We start from the raw sequence: 22,370 nt of genomic DNA, 5'->3' as shown, positions 1-22,370 counted from the left end.
CAACGGTGACTGGGGGTAGGAACGCGAAACTCTAAGTATGAAAAAGACAGAAAATAAAATACAAAGTAATGAATTCACGAGCTGCTATTTTATTGATTTTGAGTTTGTACAGAGGCAGCAATTCTTAGGTGGGGGCCCCAGTTTTCTAGTGACAACTCTCTCTTCCCCCCACCAGCACACACACCCTTCCGGCCTCAGCTTTAAAAGTTCCCTGTCTTGGCTGCAACTGTGGAAATAGTGAAGATATTCTGAGGCAGGGAGTCAGTCTGAAACAGAGAGGCATACACCTGCTAGGAAGGTAGCCCAGAAGCCTGATTCTAGAAGTCTTAAAAGCTACCAAGCCCCGCCACCCCCACCTGCATTCCATCAGCCTCAATCTCTTGGGGGGAAGAAAATATTTCCCAAGGTCTGTGGCAATAGGAAGAGCTGTGTACCACAGTTTAAAAATCCATTATCCACTTTCCTTCTCCCCACCACCCTTCATTCAAGAGCCTCATTCTATTCTTTAATACTTGAGGTGTAGGAGCAGCAGAGGAATACAGAGAAAAAACATCAGGGGAATGGTGGAAGGTCACAGGCAGAAAAAACATGGGTGACTTGGATCAGCACCTCACCAGGAATGCAAAGGGGGCAGCAGCTGAGGGTTAAGTAACAGGAGGATCCCCTCTGTCCATTCTACACACACCCAGTAGAGGTTTAGTGGATGAAAGGAAGGGTGAAGAGGCAAGGGGCTGTATCAGATTTTTCCATTTTCAGAATCCTGGTCTGGTTGCAGGTTTGTGCCAGGAGTGAAGGCTGCTGGGAGGGGCAGCTAGAGGAAGGAGGTGGAGCTGTGTGACTCACAAGATGAGTCACAGATCCAGTTATAAGCACAGAAAAGAGGCCAAGGTCCTCCCCACCCCCACTCCTCTCTGCGCCACTGTCAGCCAGCTTCCCTTTCTCTTTTCTACTGCCCCTTACCCAAGTGGCCAGTGAAGGGAGGTGGCATGGAGAAAGTCTCCATGGGGGATGTCATATTTTGCTAGTCAACTTAAGTTCAGGAGGCAAAACAGCCTGTAATTTGCAGACCAGGTATCTACAAAGTGAAAGAGACAGACTGCCTACATGAGTCACTGAATCTGTTGTTGAAGGGCCTGGAGGGAAAAGGAAATTAGAAAAATCTGGGGTGCAGGTGATTCCAGGCCGAGAAGGGGCTTCTGATTCTGTCTTCTCACCTGTGGTTGTGTGTCTGGGGCACTGACTCCTTAGAGAAAGAAGAGAACACAGAGTCCAGAGGTGTCCGAGTAACTGGGGACAATTATCTTTGAACCTCCTTTATTGGGAAAGATAAAATGTGACTGGAACCTTGGATATGTGGCTGTTTAGAAAGTAGTAAGAATAGCAAAAGCTAGGTTCTCAGAATTCATTCAGCTCCATTCTTTCCAGCTCAGTATCATTCTCAAATATACAACAAAAAGCCATTGCTAATTTCTGTTGTGTTGGTCTGTGAGCTTTAGTTTCACTTGAGAAGAAACAGCCAACAGGAGAGGGAAGGAACTTCCCTCCAGGCCCTGTACAGCACTGAGTTAAACACCATCCGCACTCCATAAAGAGACTGAATCTTAAAAAAAAAAAAAAAAAAAAACTTTTAATATAATCTTTTACTTTTGTTTTAGAATCCAGTGTGAGGGGAAAACGTTTGGTTAAATCTTATAACTCTCAATAAAACCAGCATAGATTAAGGGAGGAATTTGGAGGCCTCTCCTATAGTATACTTGCTCCATCAGGGCTGAGATGGAGAACGTAGGGTGGAGGGGTAGCACTGTCTTAAATCAAAAGGGGAAAAATAAGAGCCCTGAAAAATCTTCCCTCTCCAATAAAAACCTCAGTAGTTACCCCAGTGCCTGGATTAAAGGAACTAGGTGCACTTATTTAAGCCTGAGAGATATCATCCCTCATCCAGTGTTGAGGGGTCTGCTTCCCCCCTTCACCCACACCCTCCTTAACTAAGGAGTTTGGCTCATTTTGAGTGCACATCATGTACTCTTCTCCTCCCTTTTCCCCAACACAGTAATTGCATGAGCTTGCCTCTTCCACCCCCTCATCCTCCCCAAATACCATAAACCAACTAGAGTCTGTCTTCATTTTGCAGGCATTATTTTTTCACCACCCTCCCATTCCACAGCCCTCTCAAAGGATGAAGCAAAACAAACTTTACTCATCCCTATGGAAAAACATCCATTGACTCAGGGTCCCTCATCTTTAGAATAGAGAGGGTGTTTTTTTTTTTTTTAATGTGTCAATAAATAGTTACCTTCCCAAATTAAAAAAAGAAATGTATTTCTTAATGAAAAAGCTAGAGGGTCTAAATAAAGCTCTATTTTACCATATTCACCCCTAGGCCACCCACCAGAATTTCCACCTTTTTTATTTGAAAAGAAGTCAAAAGCAATTGGGATTGATTCATTTATAAATCAGAACAAAAGCAAACATGACACAAGGTTTCCGTTTTTGTTCATTTGTCCTCAGTTTTTAAAAACAAAAGTATTAACTAGAATCTAATAACAGGTCAAATCCAAACACAGCAGTCCAGTGGAGAATCAACTTTCCTGGTTTTATTCTCTGGGAAAGTCCCTGGTCTGTTTCCATTTCTATTGGTCCAGGCCAAAATCCTACGATATAGATGGATGCCTATGGGAAAGCTAGGTGAGCTATGCAAATTCTTGGTGTGGGTTTGAGCCACCTGTTGTTTGGGTGCATGTTAGGGGATGAAGTTCATAAGGTGGTGGTCTCACCAGTGCTGTTCTAACCCCGGAAACAGGGTAAGGTGAGCAAGGCACTCACTTTGGGCACAAAATTTAAGGGGTGCCCCAAAACCCAGTAACCAAGATACTATTTTAACACAGTATATTTTGAAAATCAAAACTAATGTAAAAAAATCCACAATGACTAAAGTATCAAAATTTTAAATAAAGACAGGATTCAACCCGTACTTGCTCAATTCAGTGTTCCTACCCTCACTCTAACCCCAGTCCTGTTGGATTCTGTCTTTTTTAAGATTCTGATATTTTGCTTCTCATGGATTTTTTGCATTAATTTTTAAAAATACTGCATTAAAACAGTATTTATCTTGATTACTAAGTTTTTGGTATCTCCTTAAGTTTTGAACCTGAGGGGCGTGCTTGTCTCACACTAGTCCCAGTCCTGCCCAGAAATATATACATACCCTCCACCCTCCTTTGGAACCTATCTCCTTTGACCTCATCTCATTGCTTCCTTAACACCAGGTTTGTTTTCAAATAAAAGCCTAAGAATTAACAGCCATGGAAATTATTAAATCAACAATCAGATTTAGAAAATAAGTGACTTTTCAAGTTTGTTGAGGAGAAAGGAAACTTTCTAAATTGTGAGCAGTTCCAATGTATAGGACAGTCTTGGCTGGCTTTGTTACCAAGGGGGAGATGGGATGACAACTTTCCTGATTGGGCAGAAGCAACACAGGGCAAACACGAGTCCCCCTAACACACACACCCAGCCCATGTCTGCCTTGGATCAAATGTGGGGATTACATTCCACAGGATGGTTTATGAGTACATACCTCAAAAGAGAAATCCAAATACAGAAAAATAGCCCCAATTAACACTCTGGACACTTAAGTACACTTATTCCCCTTCCTCATATGCACCCAGGAGTGTATACAATTGCATAGTTGAGTTTTTTTCCCCCCAGAAAAAAAAAATTTAAAGAAAAGGGAAAATTGGCCCAGGATAGGTCCTCCAGTTTAAAGCTCTTAGAAATGGTGCTGGCCAGAGCATAGGCTGGCCAGACTTGTGCTTTGTGCAAAATGCAAAGGAGCTCCCCGCTACTGTGTCCACAGACCCACTCCCATCCTCTGGGGAAAAGGATGGGAGGGGGGGGTGGCAGGGGGAAAGGGGGAAACCCAAAAACAGATCAGCTCATTGGGAGTAATCTGTGATCTGTGGTTATAGTTCACTAAAATATATTTCTCTACCTTTTTATAAATTGCCCCTAGCCCCTACCCCAAGTTTCAACATCAGTCCTATTATCAAAAATATCTCTTCTTACAAAGTATTTTTATTATTTTAATAAACTAACCACAGATTAAGGTCAGCTATGGCTTAACAAAAGAAGCCGGGACGTTAAGTTCATTCTCCAAAAGTAGAGAGGAAGGAGAAAGAATCACTTAAATAGGAGGAAAAAAAAATATTTTTAAAAATGTTTTTGCTTGCTGGGGTCTTTTTGTTTCTTTTCTTTAAAAAAAAAAAAAAATTCCAAAAAATAAGTTGCTTTCTACAGAAACACAGCAGCAGAGGATGGTAGTGCTCTATTTAGGTTTTTGGTTTTGTTTGAAACAGTCTGGCCAAAAGTCTGTCCTCCTCCCACCCCCCTCCCAAGGCGCACTCAAACCCCAATATGTGGTTATTGCTAGTAGTTAAAAAAAGATCACCTCTGTACCAATTCACCTGGAGAAAATTCAACACACACAGCTGCTCTTCTCATCATTCTCTTGCCTTCCCCAGAGGGAACTTTTGTTGTTGTTGTTGTTTTTTAATAAAATTAAAGTCTTAAAAAAAAAATCACAACCTTCTTAGCTCAGCCCTCAAAAAGGATGAGAAAAAGATAGGGGGCAATTGGCAATCTCCTCCTGAACTAGAAGGGATGACAGATAGCTGTTTAGAAGGAAATCAAACTCAAGAGGAAGAAGATTCCCCTTTTAAGTTTCTCCCTTTCCCATCTCACTAAACTGATTTAAGCCAGCCCCCTCCTAATAAGCATCCATAAGCACATGTTACTGCCTTGTCTTTCCAGATCCTTCAAGAGGAAAAATTTATCCAACACTAAATTTCTACCTTAATTCAACTCAATAGAAAATTTGACTAATTTCCCAGTTTCCCTCCACACTCCCAACTCCACCACCATGTGCTTTTTTCCAACCTAAAAGAACTTTGGTCTGTTTTTTTCTTTTATTGACTGAGAACCTCCTTTGCCAGTTCCTCCCCCAGACTTCTGCCCACCTCCCCACCCCCTCACATCAAATCTTCCCTTACACTTTCCCTTAGGTCCTGGGATGGACCCAAGGGATTATGACACAGAATTACCATCTTTCCCCGCTTGTACCTCCTCAGTACCATTAAGTCAAGATGGGCAAAGGACCAGTAGAGCCCTTGAGGCACCATCCAGCCCTGACCTGCTCTTGCCAGCCTGGCAGCTCTCCAGAGCATACACACTTAAAAGTTTCTGGCCAGGTTCACACAAACATTACTGCATTTGCCCCATCAACATGGAGGCTGGGTCTCATGAGCCAATTAATTGAGCTTAACTTTCTTTGTTTAGCCCCCTTGCCCTCCAGGGTTTCCCCATTCAGAACCTGTGCACCAGCAGCTCCCCACCCGGTTCACGTTCCCTTCTCCTCAGTTCTTCCCTGTAACAGCAGGAGCAGAAGTTGTTTGTCTCAGGGTGTCCATAGAAGCTGCAGTTCGGTTGTTTGCATTTGGTCTGGGTTGGGGGAAGCCCCCGGGGACCTCCAGCCCATCCATCTGGCTCAGGGGGCTCTCTGTAGCCGTTGCTATAGGAATCAGCCACGCGGAAGTGGGGTGGTAACAATGCACCCCTGTGAACTCCATCCTTGGAGTGACTGCCTGGCTCCAGAGAAGGGATGCTGTCCTGATGGGGGTAGGGTCGCCCAGGAGGGCACTGTCTGGGGAAGGTGGCATATGGTGGCAGGCCCCCCCCACATGGCCCCCCTGCCATCTGCCTCCGGGGCTCCTGGCAGTGGACTCCACCCCCAGAAGGTCGAGGGATAGTAAAGCCACCAGGGTAGCCAGTAGACAATGCCACCGCCTTGGACTCTGCTGGAGGGGCAGTCAGCAGCTCCTCCCCGCCATCTGGCTCTGGCTTTTTGGCTGGAGGAGGCCCACTCCCTACCCCTCCATTCATGATCTTCCTCTCTGCCTCCTTCTGCTTCTGCTCTGCCAGGAATCTCTCCTCAGCATCAGAAAGGTAGCGTTGGATCATCTCCTCCTGATATTGGTGACGGTGACCCATCTTCAGGGTTCCAACAAAAATAAACTTCCCCTCCCCTTGCATTGCAATCCTCAAAATGCTCAGGCTTTGCATCACCTCCTGGCTATACTTGCTCCCTCCATTACCAACAGACTCAGATGTGGGCTTCTCAGTTACAGGCCCATCCCCAGCTGCCTCCTCTTTGCCACCCTTCCAACTCTTCAGTGAGTTTTTCTTCTTCTTCTCCAGTGTCTCAGTGCCACTGCTTACCCCCGACCCTGTTCCCATCCCTCCAGGCTTAGAACCCTTGCTGTGCATCAGGCCTCCCATGTTCTTCTTGAGCTTGCTGCCCAAGGTTTTGCCAAAGCTGCCCAGTTTGTTAGCCACAGAATCTGCTCTTTTCTTGTCCTTTTCCCGGTCTCGTTTTGACTTCTCTTTCCGCTTGCTGCCCTCATTGCTGGCAGAACTGCTGCCAACTGACTCCTTGTCTGATTCCCCAGACTCAGGAGTGGACCGGGGCTCATCTCCAGCTGAGGCTGTCGGGGACTCAGGCTGGGCCAGGGGAGCCTGGAAGAGACAAGAAAGTGGTTGACAGATATAGGATGGATAAACAACAAGGTCCTACTGTATAGCACAGAGAACTATATTCAATATCCTGTGATAAACCATAATGGAAAAGAGTATTAAAAAAGAATTTGTATATGTGGATAACTGAGTCACTCTGCTGTACAGCAGAGATTGGCACCACATTGTAAATCAACTATACTTCAATAAAAAAAATTTTTTTTAATTAAAAAAAAAAAAAGAATGTGACTGACAGTTATCCCATTGGTTTGGGTTGAGGGAAGCCCCCAGGAACCTCCAGCCCATCCATCTGGCTCACGGGGCTCCCTGCAGCTGTTGCTATAGGAATTAGCCCTGTGGAAGAGGGGTGGTAACACCCCTATGAACTCCTTCCTTGGAGTGACTGCCTAGTTCCAGAGAAGGGTTGCTGTCATGACAGGGGAAGGGTCACCCAGGAGGGCACTGTCCTTCCCCAGCTCATCAGCTCTCCCATGAACCAGGGAAAGAGGTATCTAATATCTAACTTTTATCTCACCCCCTGCAATTTGATGCCCTTCTGTAATAAGGGGATACCAAAATGAAGCCTGGATTTTGCTCTTCTAGAACAATGAGCAACTATACAAATATATGGCCTCTGGGTGAGGAGGGAGAATATTCTATAGACACTAGAATGGCCTTTATTATAAATTTCTCTATGCCAAATTCTGCTCAAAATTAATCTCAAGGAAGTCTTGAATAACCACCCCAAGCCTTAACCATTCTGCATCCCCTCAAGTTCTAGACATTCAGCACTGGAGTCCATCAGTTGGCCCTTGCTCCTGTGTTCCTGTTCTATGGATAATAATGACATCCTCAGAACCTACTGTATCAGGAGCCCTTTAAGCTATTCTGTCTCCTCTGGTGCCCAACACAGAGGTCTATGTACAGAGGGCTTGGAACAAAGTAATAACAATCTCAAGTTCACCAAAAAGTTCAGAAAACTTTTCTTGAAGAATGTGTTTTAGTATCAGAAAGAAGAGGCTGGCCGGTGAGAAGATATAGAAAACAAAGGGCACTAACACGTAGAAAGGCAAGAAAAAGTGTCGTTTGGAATTTATCTGATATTTTCTAGGTATTCCTAACCTTGAATCATAAGCCACTACTCAGAAGAGACTCAGAAGGAACCACCACCAGATTTCCTTGTTCTCCCTGACATGAAAATGAGGACATGCAAGGGTGGGGTGGGAGAAGTCCTCACCTGTGCATCCGAGGACACTGGGATCCACTTCACATTCATGTAGCCATGAAGCAGATGCAATTTGACCTCTAGGGACAGGATTACACTGTGAAAAGGAGAAAAAAAGAATTTCAAAATACTGTGACCTTTAAAAAGCAGAGCAGTGTGATCCATTTGGGAGGTAGGGTGGGAGAGGGCTACATGGCTGGGAACTCAGACAGGGTTGAGTTTGAATTAGGGCTCCACCAGTTACTAAGCTTTATGACCTTGAGCAAGTCACTTCAACCTCCCTGAAACTCAGGGAGGGGTTGATAATGGGTATAGATAATAATATCTATCCTGCAAGGTTGCTGTGAAGATTAAAATAGTATTTGAAAAGGGCCCAGCACAGTGTCTGGAAACTAGGAAATACTTCTAAACGGCAGCCACTATTATTGTTGTTGCTGTAAGTATTACTCAGAAGGAGCTTTTCATAATTAGGTGAGAACTATTTAAAAAGCCATAAACGCTGGGTTTTTAAATCAAACCGTCTCAGTTGGGTTCAGTTTTAGGAGCCCGAAGAAGGCGGCACTGGCTAAGAGGTAAGGGAGGAGCTTTTACATTCATAAGCTCTTATGGGAAGTTTGGAGGCAGGAGGAAGCCAACTTCTGGGAGGTGGCAGGGGGGCGGAGAACATATTTTTCTTGCTGTTTAAGTTCCAGAAAGGCAAAAGCCCAGACCAAACTGTTTTGGTCAGCTATTTAAAACCCTTCTCATTTGGGCTGGGAGAAGAAGTGTGATTTGATTATCTTGATTTTCTGATCACTGTTTTGGGGATTCTGCAAGAACACTCCTCATACTGTAAGGAGATCCCAGGATTCCCTTGTCTTTCACAGGGAGAAAAGGCAGCTGCAAGAGTCCTGGTGCCCAATCTGTCTCCCTCCTCTCCATCTTCCCAAAGACACTGGAACTAGGATGCGACTGTCTTTGCCTCTGAGCTGAGGAAAAGTCCCCGGGAGACGGACATCGGACATCATATGTGGAAGAGATCGCAGCTACAAAGCAGATAGAAAGGCTAGGCTTGCCTCACCTGGCCAATCGGACATTGTCATTGTCATCTTTGCCCCACTCCCAGCCCTTTCCAGGGTCCACAGCAAAGTGCAAGGGCAGCAGCTTATGCTCTGAATCTGTAAGTGGGATCACAGCTGGGAAGGAAAGAAACATGATCAAGGAGTCTCTTTGAGGAGAGAGGAAGGCAACTGAACACAGACTGACTTCAGTGAAAAGGAGGCTGAACCATACCAAAAGTCTCTAACTGCAGTCACTTCTCAGTTCGTAACATGTGAATTACCTTAGCATTTAAAAACTTAACAGGCAGGTTTTCCCTTGTAACCCAGCACACAATTTAGGCCACTAATCTCCATGACTTCCCACCAGTCATCTAGCACCTATGATGTTCTTGCCAGTTAACGGAGATTCAGGGAATTCAAAGTCATTATCAAGACAAATATAGCAAAGCATCATTTGGAAGGTACTATGACCTTACTGTATTAGCTCTTTACTCCAGAGCAGGGAATACAGGCTGTGTTTTTCTCCAAATCTTTTTTCTTTTTTTAATTTTAAAACCTCTGTATATCTTATAGCTTAGTAAAACAGTATCAACATGCACTGTCTGAGCTTGCATGTCGCTTAATTCTTTCCTCCTACATTCTCTCTCATTTCAGTTTTTCGAAGTGAAAATAAAGCGGACCAAAAGACACCAGAGACACAGACATTGCATTCCGCACCTTGTTCCTTGGCATTCTCCTTCTGTTCCATGGACACAAGTGCAGAAAAGTGGGCCTGATCGTAGGCGAGCACCAGAGGGGAGCGGTGACACTGGCTGGCTGGAACCTCCAAGGGCAGATAGATTCCCCCAAAGGGAATAGGGGCAAATGCTGCAGGAAACCACGGAGATTATTATTAAAGCTATATTCTTGCCTAGTGGGAAATCCCTCCACCCCACTCTGCCAATTGAGCCCCCCTCTCATTCCAACCCATGTTTAATAATTCTTTCCTAAGAAGCCACATCAATTAACCTCAGCTGCTTTACTCTGAATCTCCTGAGAATTTTGCCTTGTTCTAATTTATACCTTGTTTTTTTCCCAAGGGTCTATATAACCCCTTTCCTGCCCTCCTTCCAGTGCTTAGCCCAAGGCTCTGCAAATAGGGCTGCTCAGGGTAGAGTGAGGACTGACTGACTCACCTTCCCCACCAGAGTCCCTCAGCATGGTGTCTGCCACAACAACTATGGGCCTCCTAAGCACGTGGGCAAGGACGAAAACATGGAATTCTTCTAGGCTCTCATACACAGGCTCTTCTGAACTCTCCACCCTAGAGTTGCAGGAGGCGAGAGAGTGGAAGGGGTGCAGTGGCAGGGAGAGGGAAGAAAACAAAACAAGAGACCCATGAAGACCAGCTCTGCAAAGAGGAAAAAACAATGTCCCTTCCTTGTTTTCCAGTCTTAAGGCTGTCACACACACAGCTGATTATTTTTTATGCTACCATGGCTGTTTCTACTTCCGTTTCACAGATGGGGAAATACAAGAAAAGAAATATGAAGGTTCAAGAGTTAAAGTAGTGTTAGGAATCGGCACGTAATCCCTCTCTTAATACCCATCTTGTTCAACAACCTTCCCCAATTCTTTGTCCAGTAGCTCAGTGTACAGCTGTGTAGCTTCATCCTGCTTATCACTTTACGCACCACAACGCACACATCACACTCACCATGTCCTATCAAAAAAGGACAAAACAAAACACAACAGGAAAGAAACAAAAATCCCTCCTTCTATGTTCACTTACTTGAAGAACAGCCTCACCCATCTGCTTAGTAGCCTAATCAGAAATCTGTGAAATATTTACTGTTCTTTATATTTCATCTTCAATTAATCACCTGGCTTGACCAATTCCATCTTTTAAGTGTCTCTTGTAACTGTCTCCTCTGGCCTATCTGCAACCCACCACTCTTGCTCACACCCATTACTACTACTCCCCTCCGCTTCATCATCCACTCTGCTGTCAGTGTGTTCAAATACATGAATTTGCTCCCGTCACTCACAAACTCACAATTTAGTGGCTTCCTGCCCCCTACAGCAATGTTATTCAACATTGGGTGCTTGCTACAAATGCAGATTTCTGGGCCTCACCTCAGTCCAACTCAACTGGACTTCCTTAGGGTGGAAGTCCAAAAATCTGCATTTTAAACAATCCTCCCAGATTATTCTTACGCCCAATAAAGTTTGGATAGGTTATAGTTTTTTAACTTTCTAACTATAGAAAAATTTAAAATTTTAAACATATTCAAAACTAGAAAGAATATTATACTAAACTCTCATGTATCCATCACCCAGCCTCAACGATTATGAACAGATGGTCAATCTCGTTTCACCTAGACCTTGATATATTTTCCTAGGGATGGCCCCCACACCCACCCCACCCCACCAGATTATTCTGGAGCAAATCCTAAACATCACATAATTTCATCCATGAATATTTCAATTTCAATCTCTAAAAAATAAAGGACTCCTTTAAAAACGGCCACAATAGCATCAATACCACACTTTAAAAACTTAACAATAATGTAAACATTATTCACATTTCCCCAACTGTCTTATATATGTCCATACATTCCAGCTGGTTGATGTGTCTCTAAAGTGTCTTTAAACTTAGGTTCTTTCTCCCTTTTTGTTTTCTTTGTCTTTATTTATTGAGGAAACCAGGTCATTTATCCTGCAGTTTCCCAAAGTCTGGATAGAATACAATTTTAATTCCTTAGCATGGCACACAAAAATCTGGGCGGCCTAGCCTCATCCACCATTCTGCGCCACATACTCTATATTCTGGCAATACTGAACTACCTGTATTTCCTAGAACATACCATGCTGTTACACCCTTCTGTGCCCTTGCCATGGCTTCTCTTCCTCTCCTTCTAACATCCTCTTAGCACAGAGCTCTTTGGACACTGAGGACTAAGCAAAGATTATTTCCTGCTCCTCCAGTTAGACATACTTACCCACCACAGTTGGCTCCATTGGTACCTAGATGCATGCGGGGTTCACTTGAGGCAAGCTTGATCAGCTCATTCCATTCCTTCTGCCACTCATCCTCTGTGTATACCAGCCCCGACTGTGTGAAAGACAGGCAAGGAATATCAAGCAATTAGAGGCTAGGTTCAAGAGGCAATAGCCATTCCAACTCACTCGTGTTACTCCACTCCCTATTCTCTTACCACTTGGCTAACAATTTTTACTACAAAGTCCAATCTCTTCTCCCTTTTATAGTCAGGATCCATGAAAGAATGTCTATGATCACTCACACTTCTTCCATTCTTTTCTGACCCACTGCAGTCTAGCTTCTGTATCTGCCCTCCAGCCTATGTCCCCTCCCTCACCCCCACAAACTACTTCACCTAACTGGCTCTAGCAAAGACAATTACCTTCTAATTGCCAAATTCAGCAAACTCTTCAGTTCTCATCTTTCTTAGCCTTCATGTGGCATTTGATCTCCTCAAACTTTCTTTTCGTTTAGCTCACACAACACTACTTTCTCTTACCTCTCTGAACTCTGTCTACCTCAAAAATATTGATGTTGTGTCAATGATTTTAGCCTTGGTTCTTTCCAGGTTATCTTTTCTACTACTATAATCTCATCTACTGCTATCTACATGCTCAGGATTCAAAAATCTTCTTCTCCAGCCCAGATTTCCTCTTAATTTCTATGTTCACATCCAGCTGCCTACTGAAGACTGCCACCTGCCCATGACTACCTCAAACTCTGTGCAGTCAAAACTGAACTTCTACCTCTTCAAAAACCCTCTCTTCCTGTTTTCCTACCTTTGTAAACAACACTATCACCCAAACACCCAACTAGAAACCAGGGGGTTATCTACGACTCCTCTCCTTTGACCCATCCCATACCTGGGATGGGTGAAAGGATTTACTAACCCTTTAGTCAACAGTTATTAAGCATGAACTACGGCAATGGACCCTTAATTGGTTTTACTACTTCCAGTCATACATTCTTACGATCCGTTTTCTACAATGCTACCAGAAAGATTTTTCTAAAATTAAAATATGATGATGTTTGCTTCCTGCTACAAATTAAGACCTGTCATTACCTCTTAGATACAGTTCAAACTCCTTAAGCATAGCAGAGACTCCACTTCCTGGCTCCCAACCCACTTCTCTAATACCATTTAATTAGTCATAGTTCCTTGAATGCACTGTGTTGTTTTATACTTCTGAGCTTTTGTCTAGGTTGTGCCTTCTGCCTGGAGCAGCCCACTCCATATCCACCTGGTGAATAATTTCTCAACTGTCAGGAAAGAACTCAAGTATCACTCCTCTATGAAGCCCTTCCTAAATCTCCCTGGTACATCAACCACTCACTCCTTCCTTTGTGCTCTCCCTCCTCAAGTGCTATGTAGACTTCTATCATAGAAGTCATAACCTGTTACTTTGTTGCAATTATGTATTTACATGTCCATCTCCTACTACTACTCCTAAGAACCAGGACCATGTTTTATGCAATATGCCTAGTACCTACTATGTGATCAGTAATCAGTAAATACATGCTCAGTAAAACTATTAACTTTTTATTAAAGGAGTAGAAGGAGTAGTACAAACAATCTTAAAATACCATATTGGCTTTAGGATATATATGATGATTTGGAAGAAAGTCTATATTATTAATTATATTTGACCTATATAAGTGTTAAAATGAGTTTATACTTTAAACACACATTGACATAGTAGAAAGAATCACACTGGAAACATGAGAAGTATCAGAACAAATATAACAGGAATTAAAGAGCTATTGTGACCACATTTTACTTTAACAATAAAAAAAAAGACAAAGCTATTTTCAATGTGTAAAATTCTATCACAGATTTTTTCAACTAAAAATACAAAAGAACAATGCACAGGTTATATATGGGGTGCTCTGGTCACTCTGATAAATGGTCCCTGATACACATTCATGAGGATCTGTCTCCGTCTTGCTCTCACCTATTTTTGTTTGCTGTTTTTATACACACAGCCACTAGGTGGTGTACCCTTCTAGGCTGAAAATGTTCTTACTGTGTTTTACCACCATTTTTAACAACAAAACAAGGAGGCCTGGGAAATCAAAACCAATTTAGTTTGTTTGGTGTTTGGTACTGGCTAAAAGTAGCTCCGCAGTCCGTCACCCCCTTCCCCACCCCACTATAATGCTATGAATGGTCTGAGCTAAAACAATTATCTTGTTTCCATGTGGAACTTTCAATGTGCTGAGCAAAAGGAGTAAAAAGATCACTCCTTCAATATCTACTACCCTCCAGGCATGTATTTCCATTTGAGGACTTTGAGAGGGAATAGATGGCTGACCAGGAATAGAACTTGGGTATTTCTGGGTCTCCTGGCTAAATACCATCATAATCTAACTTAACCTTTAAAATAGTAACTATAACAGCTTAATATAGCTGGAATTGGGCCTACCTATCCTCTGACTGTGGCTATCACGTCTACTTTACTAGCTGGCATGACCTGGTTTGGTCTTTTCCTGTCTCTGAAGTGGTCAAATCTAAGGTTCAGGTATAGCCTGAATTCAACAATGAGGAAGGCAAACTCTAGGCTGGCTCTAGCTCAGGCAAAAAAAGCTCTCCACATAGTCCAGCTCAGCTCACCAGACTGCCAGGGGGTTTGGTGTCAATAAAGAATGCTGTTTACTTGGCCTTGCCCCTGTGCATTTCTTTCCCTCAGGAATCTTCCGGGGCAGACTGGCTGATCAAAGACCGGATTCTGATATTAATATCATCCTAATTTTAAGCTTGAGTTCTTTATTTTTGAGAAAGAAACATAACACATTCTACTTCCATATTTTAAATCTTGAGAACATAAAATTCTAATAACTGAAACAAACAAAAGTCTGTTAGTTCTATATTATGGCCAGTTATGATAGAGCAATAAAAAGAGAAGGAAAAGAAGCTGGAAATTAAGTTTCTGAAGAGATATTCCCATATTAATGGCAGAAACACCCAGCTTTATATACATGGCAAAAATAAAAAAGATATACATGAAGAGCAGGAGATAAACACAGAAGACAGAGAACCAGGGCAAAAGGAAATAGGAAGACTCATTATCTTTATTTAACTGTATAACGTCATTATTAAAGGGAAGGGAATCGGCAAACTTTTTTCTGTAAAGGGCCAGACAGGAAATATTTTAGGCTTTGCGGTGGGGCAACGTGCAGCTTCTATATTCTGCTGCTGTAGCACAAACACATGTAAATGAATTGAGTTGGGGAGGCTGTGTTCCAATAAAAATTTTTTTTTAACAAAAACATTTGGTGGGATTTGACCCACAGGCCATATTTTTTTTTTTTTTTTTTGCGGTACACAGGCATCTCACCGTTGTGGCCTCTCCCATTGCGGAGCACAGGCTCCGGACGCGCAGGCTCAGCGGCCATGGCTCACAGGCCCAGCCACTCCATGGCATGTGGGATCTTCCCGGACTGGGGCACGAACCCACGTCCCCTGCATCGACAGGCGGACTTCCAACCACTGCGCCACCAGGGAAGCCCTACAGGCCATATTTTGCCCAGCCCGTTTATAGGAATGGAAAGTACAAACAGTCCAGTGTTACTTTTTTCTTTTTTTTTTTTTTTTTTTTGGCTGCGTCGTGGTGGTGGGGACTGAACCCGGGCCATGGCAGTGAAACCGCCGGAGTCCTAACCACTGGACCCCCAGGGAACTTCCCAGTATTGCTTTCTTATACGAAAGCAGCCTTAACATTTACTAAATCCCTGAGAAGTACCAATTAAACTCAACTCAACATCTGCTGAACTTCTAATAGAAGTACCATTCAAACTCATGCTTTTACAATTTTTTAACAGATAAACTGAACATACAAAACACGGTATATATGGCCAAAACTATTTTTATGCATTTACATTTCTATAATGGTTGAAAACATAAGTCCTTAAAAATTGGTCTAGCCTTATTATATGCAAAAACACAAAACAACACAAAAATCCTATGAGCTTGTCGTATTTCATTTTGCAAAAGACTGCCACTAAAGGCTTATTGAGTGCCTATCGGGTAGAAATGCACAACGTTAGATACCTCCTCTACAAGTCTCCACTTCCCCACACCAGTTCTCATAACTCTATCAGAAGGCATGTACCCTATGGTGGTATCTGAATTTTCAACCATTTCCAGGATTACAAGAGGAGTGACACTGACCTAAACACCTAAGTAGGAGACATTTCCTACTGGTAGGCACTGAGCATTTCCCCTCGGTAACTTTGGGAAACAAGGTGCTCCTGCCCAAGCTCCCTCACCTCTTTATTCTGCTGAGTTTGCTGCCACCTCCAGCGCCGTTTTAATGCTTCCTTCTCCGCTCCCTTCTCCATTAGTGCATACAAAGCTTTCCGTAGCATCAAGTCTCGATCATGGAAACCCCACATCCCTATGGCAAGAAAACATTATGGTTAAGACACCCTACCTCGACTCAACTCCACTCATTAATTATGATACACAGACCCTGGCATGAAGGAAATCAGGCTGAAGCCCAGGTTCAAAGAAACCCCTGCTGTGACTTGGGGGAAAGGTAATCAAGAAAGAAAAGATGTTCCTATTCTGGAGGTTCAGAAACTTTGAGAACCTGAAAGTGGGGGATATACCACATCCTACAGACTCCTGACAAGAAGCCTTTATTCGTGATACCAAGTCTAACAAATTAAAATACAGAGTGGGAATTCCCTGGCCATCTAGTGGTTAGGACTCCTCACTCTCACTGCCAAGGGCCTGGGTTCGATCCCTGGTCAGGGAACTAAAATCCCATAAGCCTCGTGGTGCGGCCAATTAAAAACAAATTGTTTTTAATAAATAAAGTAAAATACAGAGTAGCAGCAGATAAGATGGGTCTGGCACATGGTAATCAGCATCAAAGCTTGAGGGGTGGTTGGAAAATGGGGACTTTTTTTAAAAGCTAAGGCAAATAATATATTGAATTATAAATAGGCATAACAATTTAAAGAAAACAAGTCAATAATTATGTAATATATTTGTATGGTGACAGATGGTAACTACACTTAACATGGTGATCATTTTGAAATATATAGAAATATTGAATCGCCATGTTGTGTGCCAGGGTATAACAGTGTTGTAGGTCAATTATACTTCAAAAACAAACCCACAGAAAAAGAGATCAGATTTGTGGTTACCAAAGGCAGGGGGAATTGGATGAAGGTAGTTAAAAGGTACAAAGTTCCATTTACAAGACTACTGAGTACTAGGGGTACAATGTACAGCATGATAAATATAATTACACTGCTGTACATTATATATGAAAGTTGTTAAGAGAGTAAATCCTAAAAGTTCTCATCACAAGGAAAAAAGAATTTTTTCTATCTCTTTAATTTTGTATCCATGAGATGATGAATGTCCACTAAACTTATTGTAATCATCTCATAATGCATGTAAGTCAAATCACTATGCTGTATAAAACTTATACAGTGCTGTATGTCAATTATATCAATAAAACTAGAAGAGAAAAAAGAAAGAAAAAGAAAAATACATTATTCTAGATTAGACATAAACAAGTTTCACAGGGGACTGATGAAAACGTATCTTTTTTATATACCAAAAGAATAAATACTTAGTGGAATTATATGCATACACATACAGTATACTGCTTGCTTACTGCTGCGCATTACTTCTGGGGGCCAGTTCTCCGAGTGGGACTTGTGCTAAATCCTATGTACTCCATATGATTTGTCAACAAGACTGAAAAACTAGGGCAGGGCTCTCTTCCATCTCCTCCTGCACCAGTGAGCATGCACGCACACGCGCACACACACACACACACACACACACACACACACATAGCCTTGCTCTGAGCCATCACTTCTGTCTGAGATCAAGAATAGTCGGATCAAGCCCTTCACATGAGATTTAACTACTGCTTCCTTTCTATGAGGGAATGAAGGACCATTTTCAAGACTCACCAAGAGAGGCTGCGTGCAGGAGGCAGTTTCCATCTCCAGTAGTTGCTAAAGGAAGGAGCCTCTGACAGGTGGGGTCCACACTCACCCACCAGTTCAAACGCCCTACAGAAACAGGACGAAAAGGAGAGCAGCAGATGATGCATGAAGTTCTCCCTACTTCCCTATTTCTAAAACAGACTCCTAATTTGCCTCCTCTAGGAAGCCTATCCAAAATCAAACCATCACTCTATTACTCTGTGTATCTTCTTCACTTATATCTGCTTCATCAGAATCTGGTGAGCACAATTGGTTAGATCAGTTCTTAAGTAGGGACAATTTCGTCTCCAAAGGGACATTTGGCAACGTCTGGAAATATGTTTGGTTGTCACAAGTGGTGGGGAGATGCTACTGCCATCTAGTGGGTAGAGGCCAGGAAGGCTGCTAAACACAATATAATGCACAAGGCAGCTCACACAACAAAGAATCATCTGGTCTTAGGTGTCAGTAGTGCTAAGATTGAACAACCCTGGGTTAGATGATGAGGCCTAGGTCATAGGTCGAAATCTGTGTTGGCTACTTGGTCTGGCTCTGATTTCTTCACTCTGGTCAAGAGACCAGCAGACACTGTAGCAATAAAGGTCAGCACAAATCCATCATCAGTAAAAGAAAAACAACCCAACATGTATATTCAAAGTGTCATGCAAGTATCATCTGCAATATGACAGTAAGCATGTCACCATGTATGTGGTACGACTTTAAAGACATGAGCAATAAGACAAAGTACTTAAAATACCCAAGAAAATGATTCTCAATTCTGTAGTCATCCTATAATTGCTGATCCATTACTTATATAAGGAAAATAATTTATGAATAATGCTTAAAAGTTTTTTTGAATTACTGGACAGTCTACTGTAAGAAAAACTGGCCTATAATCACAGCAGTCAGATAAACTGCTTACTACTTAAAAAACTGTAAATAGATGCACATGATTAGTATAGAAGGGCACAAAATGAAAAACAAGACCTTCCTTTCTGTGCCCCCACCTCCCACCCGCCCCGTCCTTCTTCCATGGGAGGTTTTTAATAACTGACTAGCTTTCCCAGAAATCCCAGCTGCCTCACCCCAACATGCCAACAAATTTTAAATATAATTTAAGACAAACATAATTGTAAAGGTAAATAAATCTTTTGGGAAAGGTTCGTATAAATAAACGTGACTTAGTTTAATCACCACTTGCATCATGTACAGCACTGGTTCTTGGAACCAACCATCTACAGCATTGGAACACACAAGGTGTTCCAGAGCCAATTATAATTCATTTGTATTTTTTTCATGTATTGATTTTTAGGTATTGATTTGTAGGCCTTTCACATGTGTATCTGGTTTCCCTTCAATCAAACAGGAAATTTCCAGAGGAAAGTGTCTTATTTGTGTCCTTTCTTTAACTTGAAGAAGCACCTAGCTCAGTACATGTCTCTCTGACTGACTGCCGAGTTTGACTGCAATCAATCAGATCGCAGGCTTAGACTGGAAGCCGCTTGTCAAGCCCAGCCCCTCCACATGGCTGCCTAGACGTGGAGAGCAGAGGGAAGAGCATGGGAAAGAAAGTGCTCACTGACCTGCCTGCTCCAAGGCAACCAGCATGGACTGCTCAATGAGGTCTCTCTCTATGAAGCTGCGAAAGTCTTCATTGTACACAGTGAGATCTGGAAGCTGGAAGGCACAGATGGGCATTTCCAGGGGGTGCTCACTGCTCCCCCCACCCCCACCATTGGAGGAGACATGGGACCGGGCCAGGGAAACAATGCTGGAGCTGGCGTGGGAGATGCCCCTAGACAGGCGTTTTTCTGCAATGAGAAATGGAGTCACCTTAGAACAAACACAACCCACTCAGAGAACTTTCCACTCATGAGGTGATGGTTACCTCTTGACAAGGTTTCCAGTCAGGGAAAAACTGTAAGTCTAACTGGCTACCAAATTTCATGACCCTCTTTCTCATGCCAAACACAGCTGGAGAAACATAGAAAGTGGCCTTTTCACAGGCACTCGCATTAGCACCAAATATACGTTCCTCTTTATACCCTTTTGCCTGAACTTCTCTCCACGACACTGTCTTCTTCCACTTCCATTTCCCAACATAATAGGGACCCTTCATTTGGCAACTTAGTCATTGTTTGGTGGGAGGAAGAGGGAATAAGGGAAATGGAGTTTCATTTGGCTACACTGAGTCAAATAATCTCTCTGATAATTTTCAGGGCCTTGGAGAATGTAGAAAAGGATTTCCGTTATAGAAAATTAATGACAAATCTTACACATTCAGGAACTTTCTTATCTACCATCAATAACATTTATTTATGTTATTTACTACAACTATTCTTGATGCTCATATTTATCAGAAATTTATAGGTACAGTCAATTCTTACTTAACATACTACAGAGGAAGGCGGTAATATAGATAGTGCCCCAAATTATTTCATTTGTTTTGAATACATGGCACTTATAATTCTCCAACAGATATTCCAGTGTGATAATAATTTGCTCAGTATAGTATTGAAATTCATTTGCATGGCTTGAGTTATATAATGACTATCAGAAAGAGCTAAAAATTATATTGGGTATCAGGTCTTAATCCAATATCTGCCAGGGATGATGCATAAAGTAAGTAGTTAGTCTAAAGTTATTTTATAGTGTTATTTTTTAAACTCTTTTTAAAGGTATTTTAAAAGTACCACATGCCCATGGTAAAAAATCAAAATACTACCAAAAGGTTTGAAGTGTTACAAAGAAATGTCCCTCTCATTCAAAATTCCTGATCCCTTCCCCAGAGGCGATGTTTTGTATCCTTCTAGAATTTTTTTGCCATGCCGTGCGGCGTGGTATGTGGGATCTTAATTCCCCAACCAGCGATTGAACCCGTGCCTCCCTGCAGTGGAAGCACGCAGTCCTAACCACTGGACCACCAGGGAATTCCTAGAATTTTTTATGCACATAGAAGCACAAACAACTTTTATAACAATTTTTAAAAACATAAACAGGAACATGCTATATATATTGTTCTGCATCTTACCTTTCTCAATAGATTTTAGAGATTTTTCCAAAATAGCACATCAAGTTCTACTTAATTCTTTCTAATGGCTGCCAAGTATTCCATAATATGGATGATTACAATTTATTTAACCACTCCTCTATTAATGGATAATTAAAAGTTGTTTTCAAGCTTTAACTTTTAAGCTTTACACTACATGTCTTTGTGTCTACTTATGAATTAGGTAAGTATGTATTTATTTAAAAGGATACACACCACACACAGACACACACACACACAACACATATATGATAAATTCCTAGAAACAAAATTGCTGAGATAGAGTATACGTGCATTTAAAAATTTTGACAGATACTAATAAATATTAACAAAATATCCTCCAAAGGGGTAGATGATAGTGATCCTTTGAATTCTATCTTTATGTGTACCTTATCTCAACAATTAGATCGTTATTCTTCTTCCTCTATCTCTTTGAAGATGGCATTTATACAGGATGGCACTCAAGATGCAGAAAGTGAGGGGTTCCAGCATCTGGACAGACTGTCACCTCTGATCATTTGGTTGGGGAGGTGGGGGAGGAATGGAATCATCTCTAAAGGATCACTAAATTCTCTGACTGGTCAGCAGCTGCCTCCCTTTCTTTCTACTCCGCATATGGAAACAGCCCTCAGCACCCCAATACCTTGAACGATGTCATCTTGCCGCTGTAGGGTGGGTCGGGGAGGGCGAGTAGACTCTCTATCAGAAAACCCTTTCTCAGGGGTCCTGGAGCCACCACTCCCCTCACTAAAGGGTGGGGGCAGGTTCCCAGCATGGACCTGACGTAGCTGTTCAAAATCACTGAGGGCGGCGCTCACATCCCAATTCTTTCCTGTCAGGACACAAAGCAAAAAGTGAATTGGGAGCTGAGAGTATAGAAAAATTGAGGAAAGATACAGAACCATCATTCTAAGCATCTTATCAAAACCAGCGAGCATATACTCATGCGTACCTCAGTCATTCTCCTTTTCCTTCCCCTACTTTAATTTCCTTCATAACACTTCGATCTGGAATACCACAACTTCTTTATTTACTTATTGTCTATTTCCTAAGAAAGCCCTGTGTGCATACAGAATTTGTTTCTCTGAACTGAAAGGGCCCTTGGAGATCTAGTAACCTCATTTTACAGATAAAGGAAATGAAGCCTAAAGAAGTAGAGTTACTTGCCCAAAGTCACGGGTAGTTCACACCAGGGCCTCAGCTGGACTCAAGCCCAGGTCTCCTAATTCTGAGATCCAGAGAGTTCTGAGCCTAGATGTGCTCTGGGGTGTCCTAAACCACCTGAAACTGTATACAAAGTTATAGGTATGTGTGTTCTAAAGAAAGAGCTGATAGCTGCCATCAGGTTATCAAAGGGAATTGTTAATTCCCCTCAAATTTAAGAATCACTACTCTGCTGAAGAAAACACCCGAAGGATAGATTTGTCACAGCAGATTTTTCAGTTGCTTTCTCCAGTTAAATTAGTCAATAAATAACATATTGCATAATTGTTCACACTTCTTTCTGTTCTATTCCAT

General features: G+C 42.3%; 1 protein-coding gene across 3 annotated transcripts in view; it reads right to left on the bottom strand.

The window, feature by feature from the left end:
* Positions 1 to 1,193: 1,193 nt before the first annotated feature.
* The window catches only part of OTUD7B (OTU deubiquitinase 7B), a 55,056-nt gene continuing 33,879 nt past the window's right edge, over positions 1,194 to 22,370 (bottom strand). For 2 of the 3 annotated variants that reach the window (XM_082862822.1, XM_082862820.1), the window contains exons 3-12: positions 21,496 to 21,684; positions 19,387 to 19,614; positions 17,789 to 17,890; positions 16,121 to 16,248; positions 11,814 to 11,926; positions 10,008 to 10,135; positions 9,550 to 9,699; positions 8,853 to 8,967; positions 7,805 to 7,889; positions 1,194 to 6,570 (exon numbers count right to left, since the gene is read on the bottom strand). In XM_082862822.1, coding sequence (XP_082718948.1) covers positions 5,362 to 6,570; positions 7,805 to 7,889; positions 8,853 to 8,967; positions 9,550 to 9,699; positions 10,008 to 10,135; positions 11,814 to 11,926; positions 16,121 to 16,248; positions 17,789 to 17,890; positions 19,387 to 19,614; positions 21,496 to 21,684 — 2,447 coding nt within the window. In that variant the 3' untranslated portion in view covers positions 1,194 to 5,361. The remainder of the gene's footprint in view (positions 6,571 to 7,804; positions 7,890 to 8,852; positions 8,968 to 9,549; positions 9,700 to 10,007; positions 10,136 to 11,813; positions 11,927 to 16,120; positions 16,249 to 17,788; positions 17,891 to 19,386; positions 19,615 to 21,495; positions 21,685 to 22,370) is intronic. The other variant, XM_082862821.1, reaches the window with a different exon arrangement.

The sequence above is a fragment of the Leucopleurus acutus genome (assembly GCF_964270905.1).
Source record: "Leucopleurus acutus genome assembly, chromosome: 2".
Taxonomy (NCBI): Eukaryota; Metazoa; Chordata; class Mammalia; order Artiodactyla; family Delphinidae; genus Leucopleurus; species Leucopleurus acutus.
The sequence above is the reverse complement of the archived record's forward strand: the minus strand, read 5'-3'. Positions and strand labels throughout refer to the sequence as shown.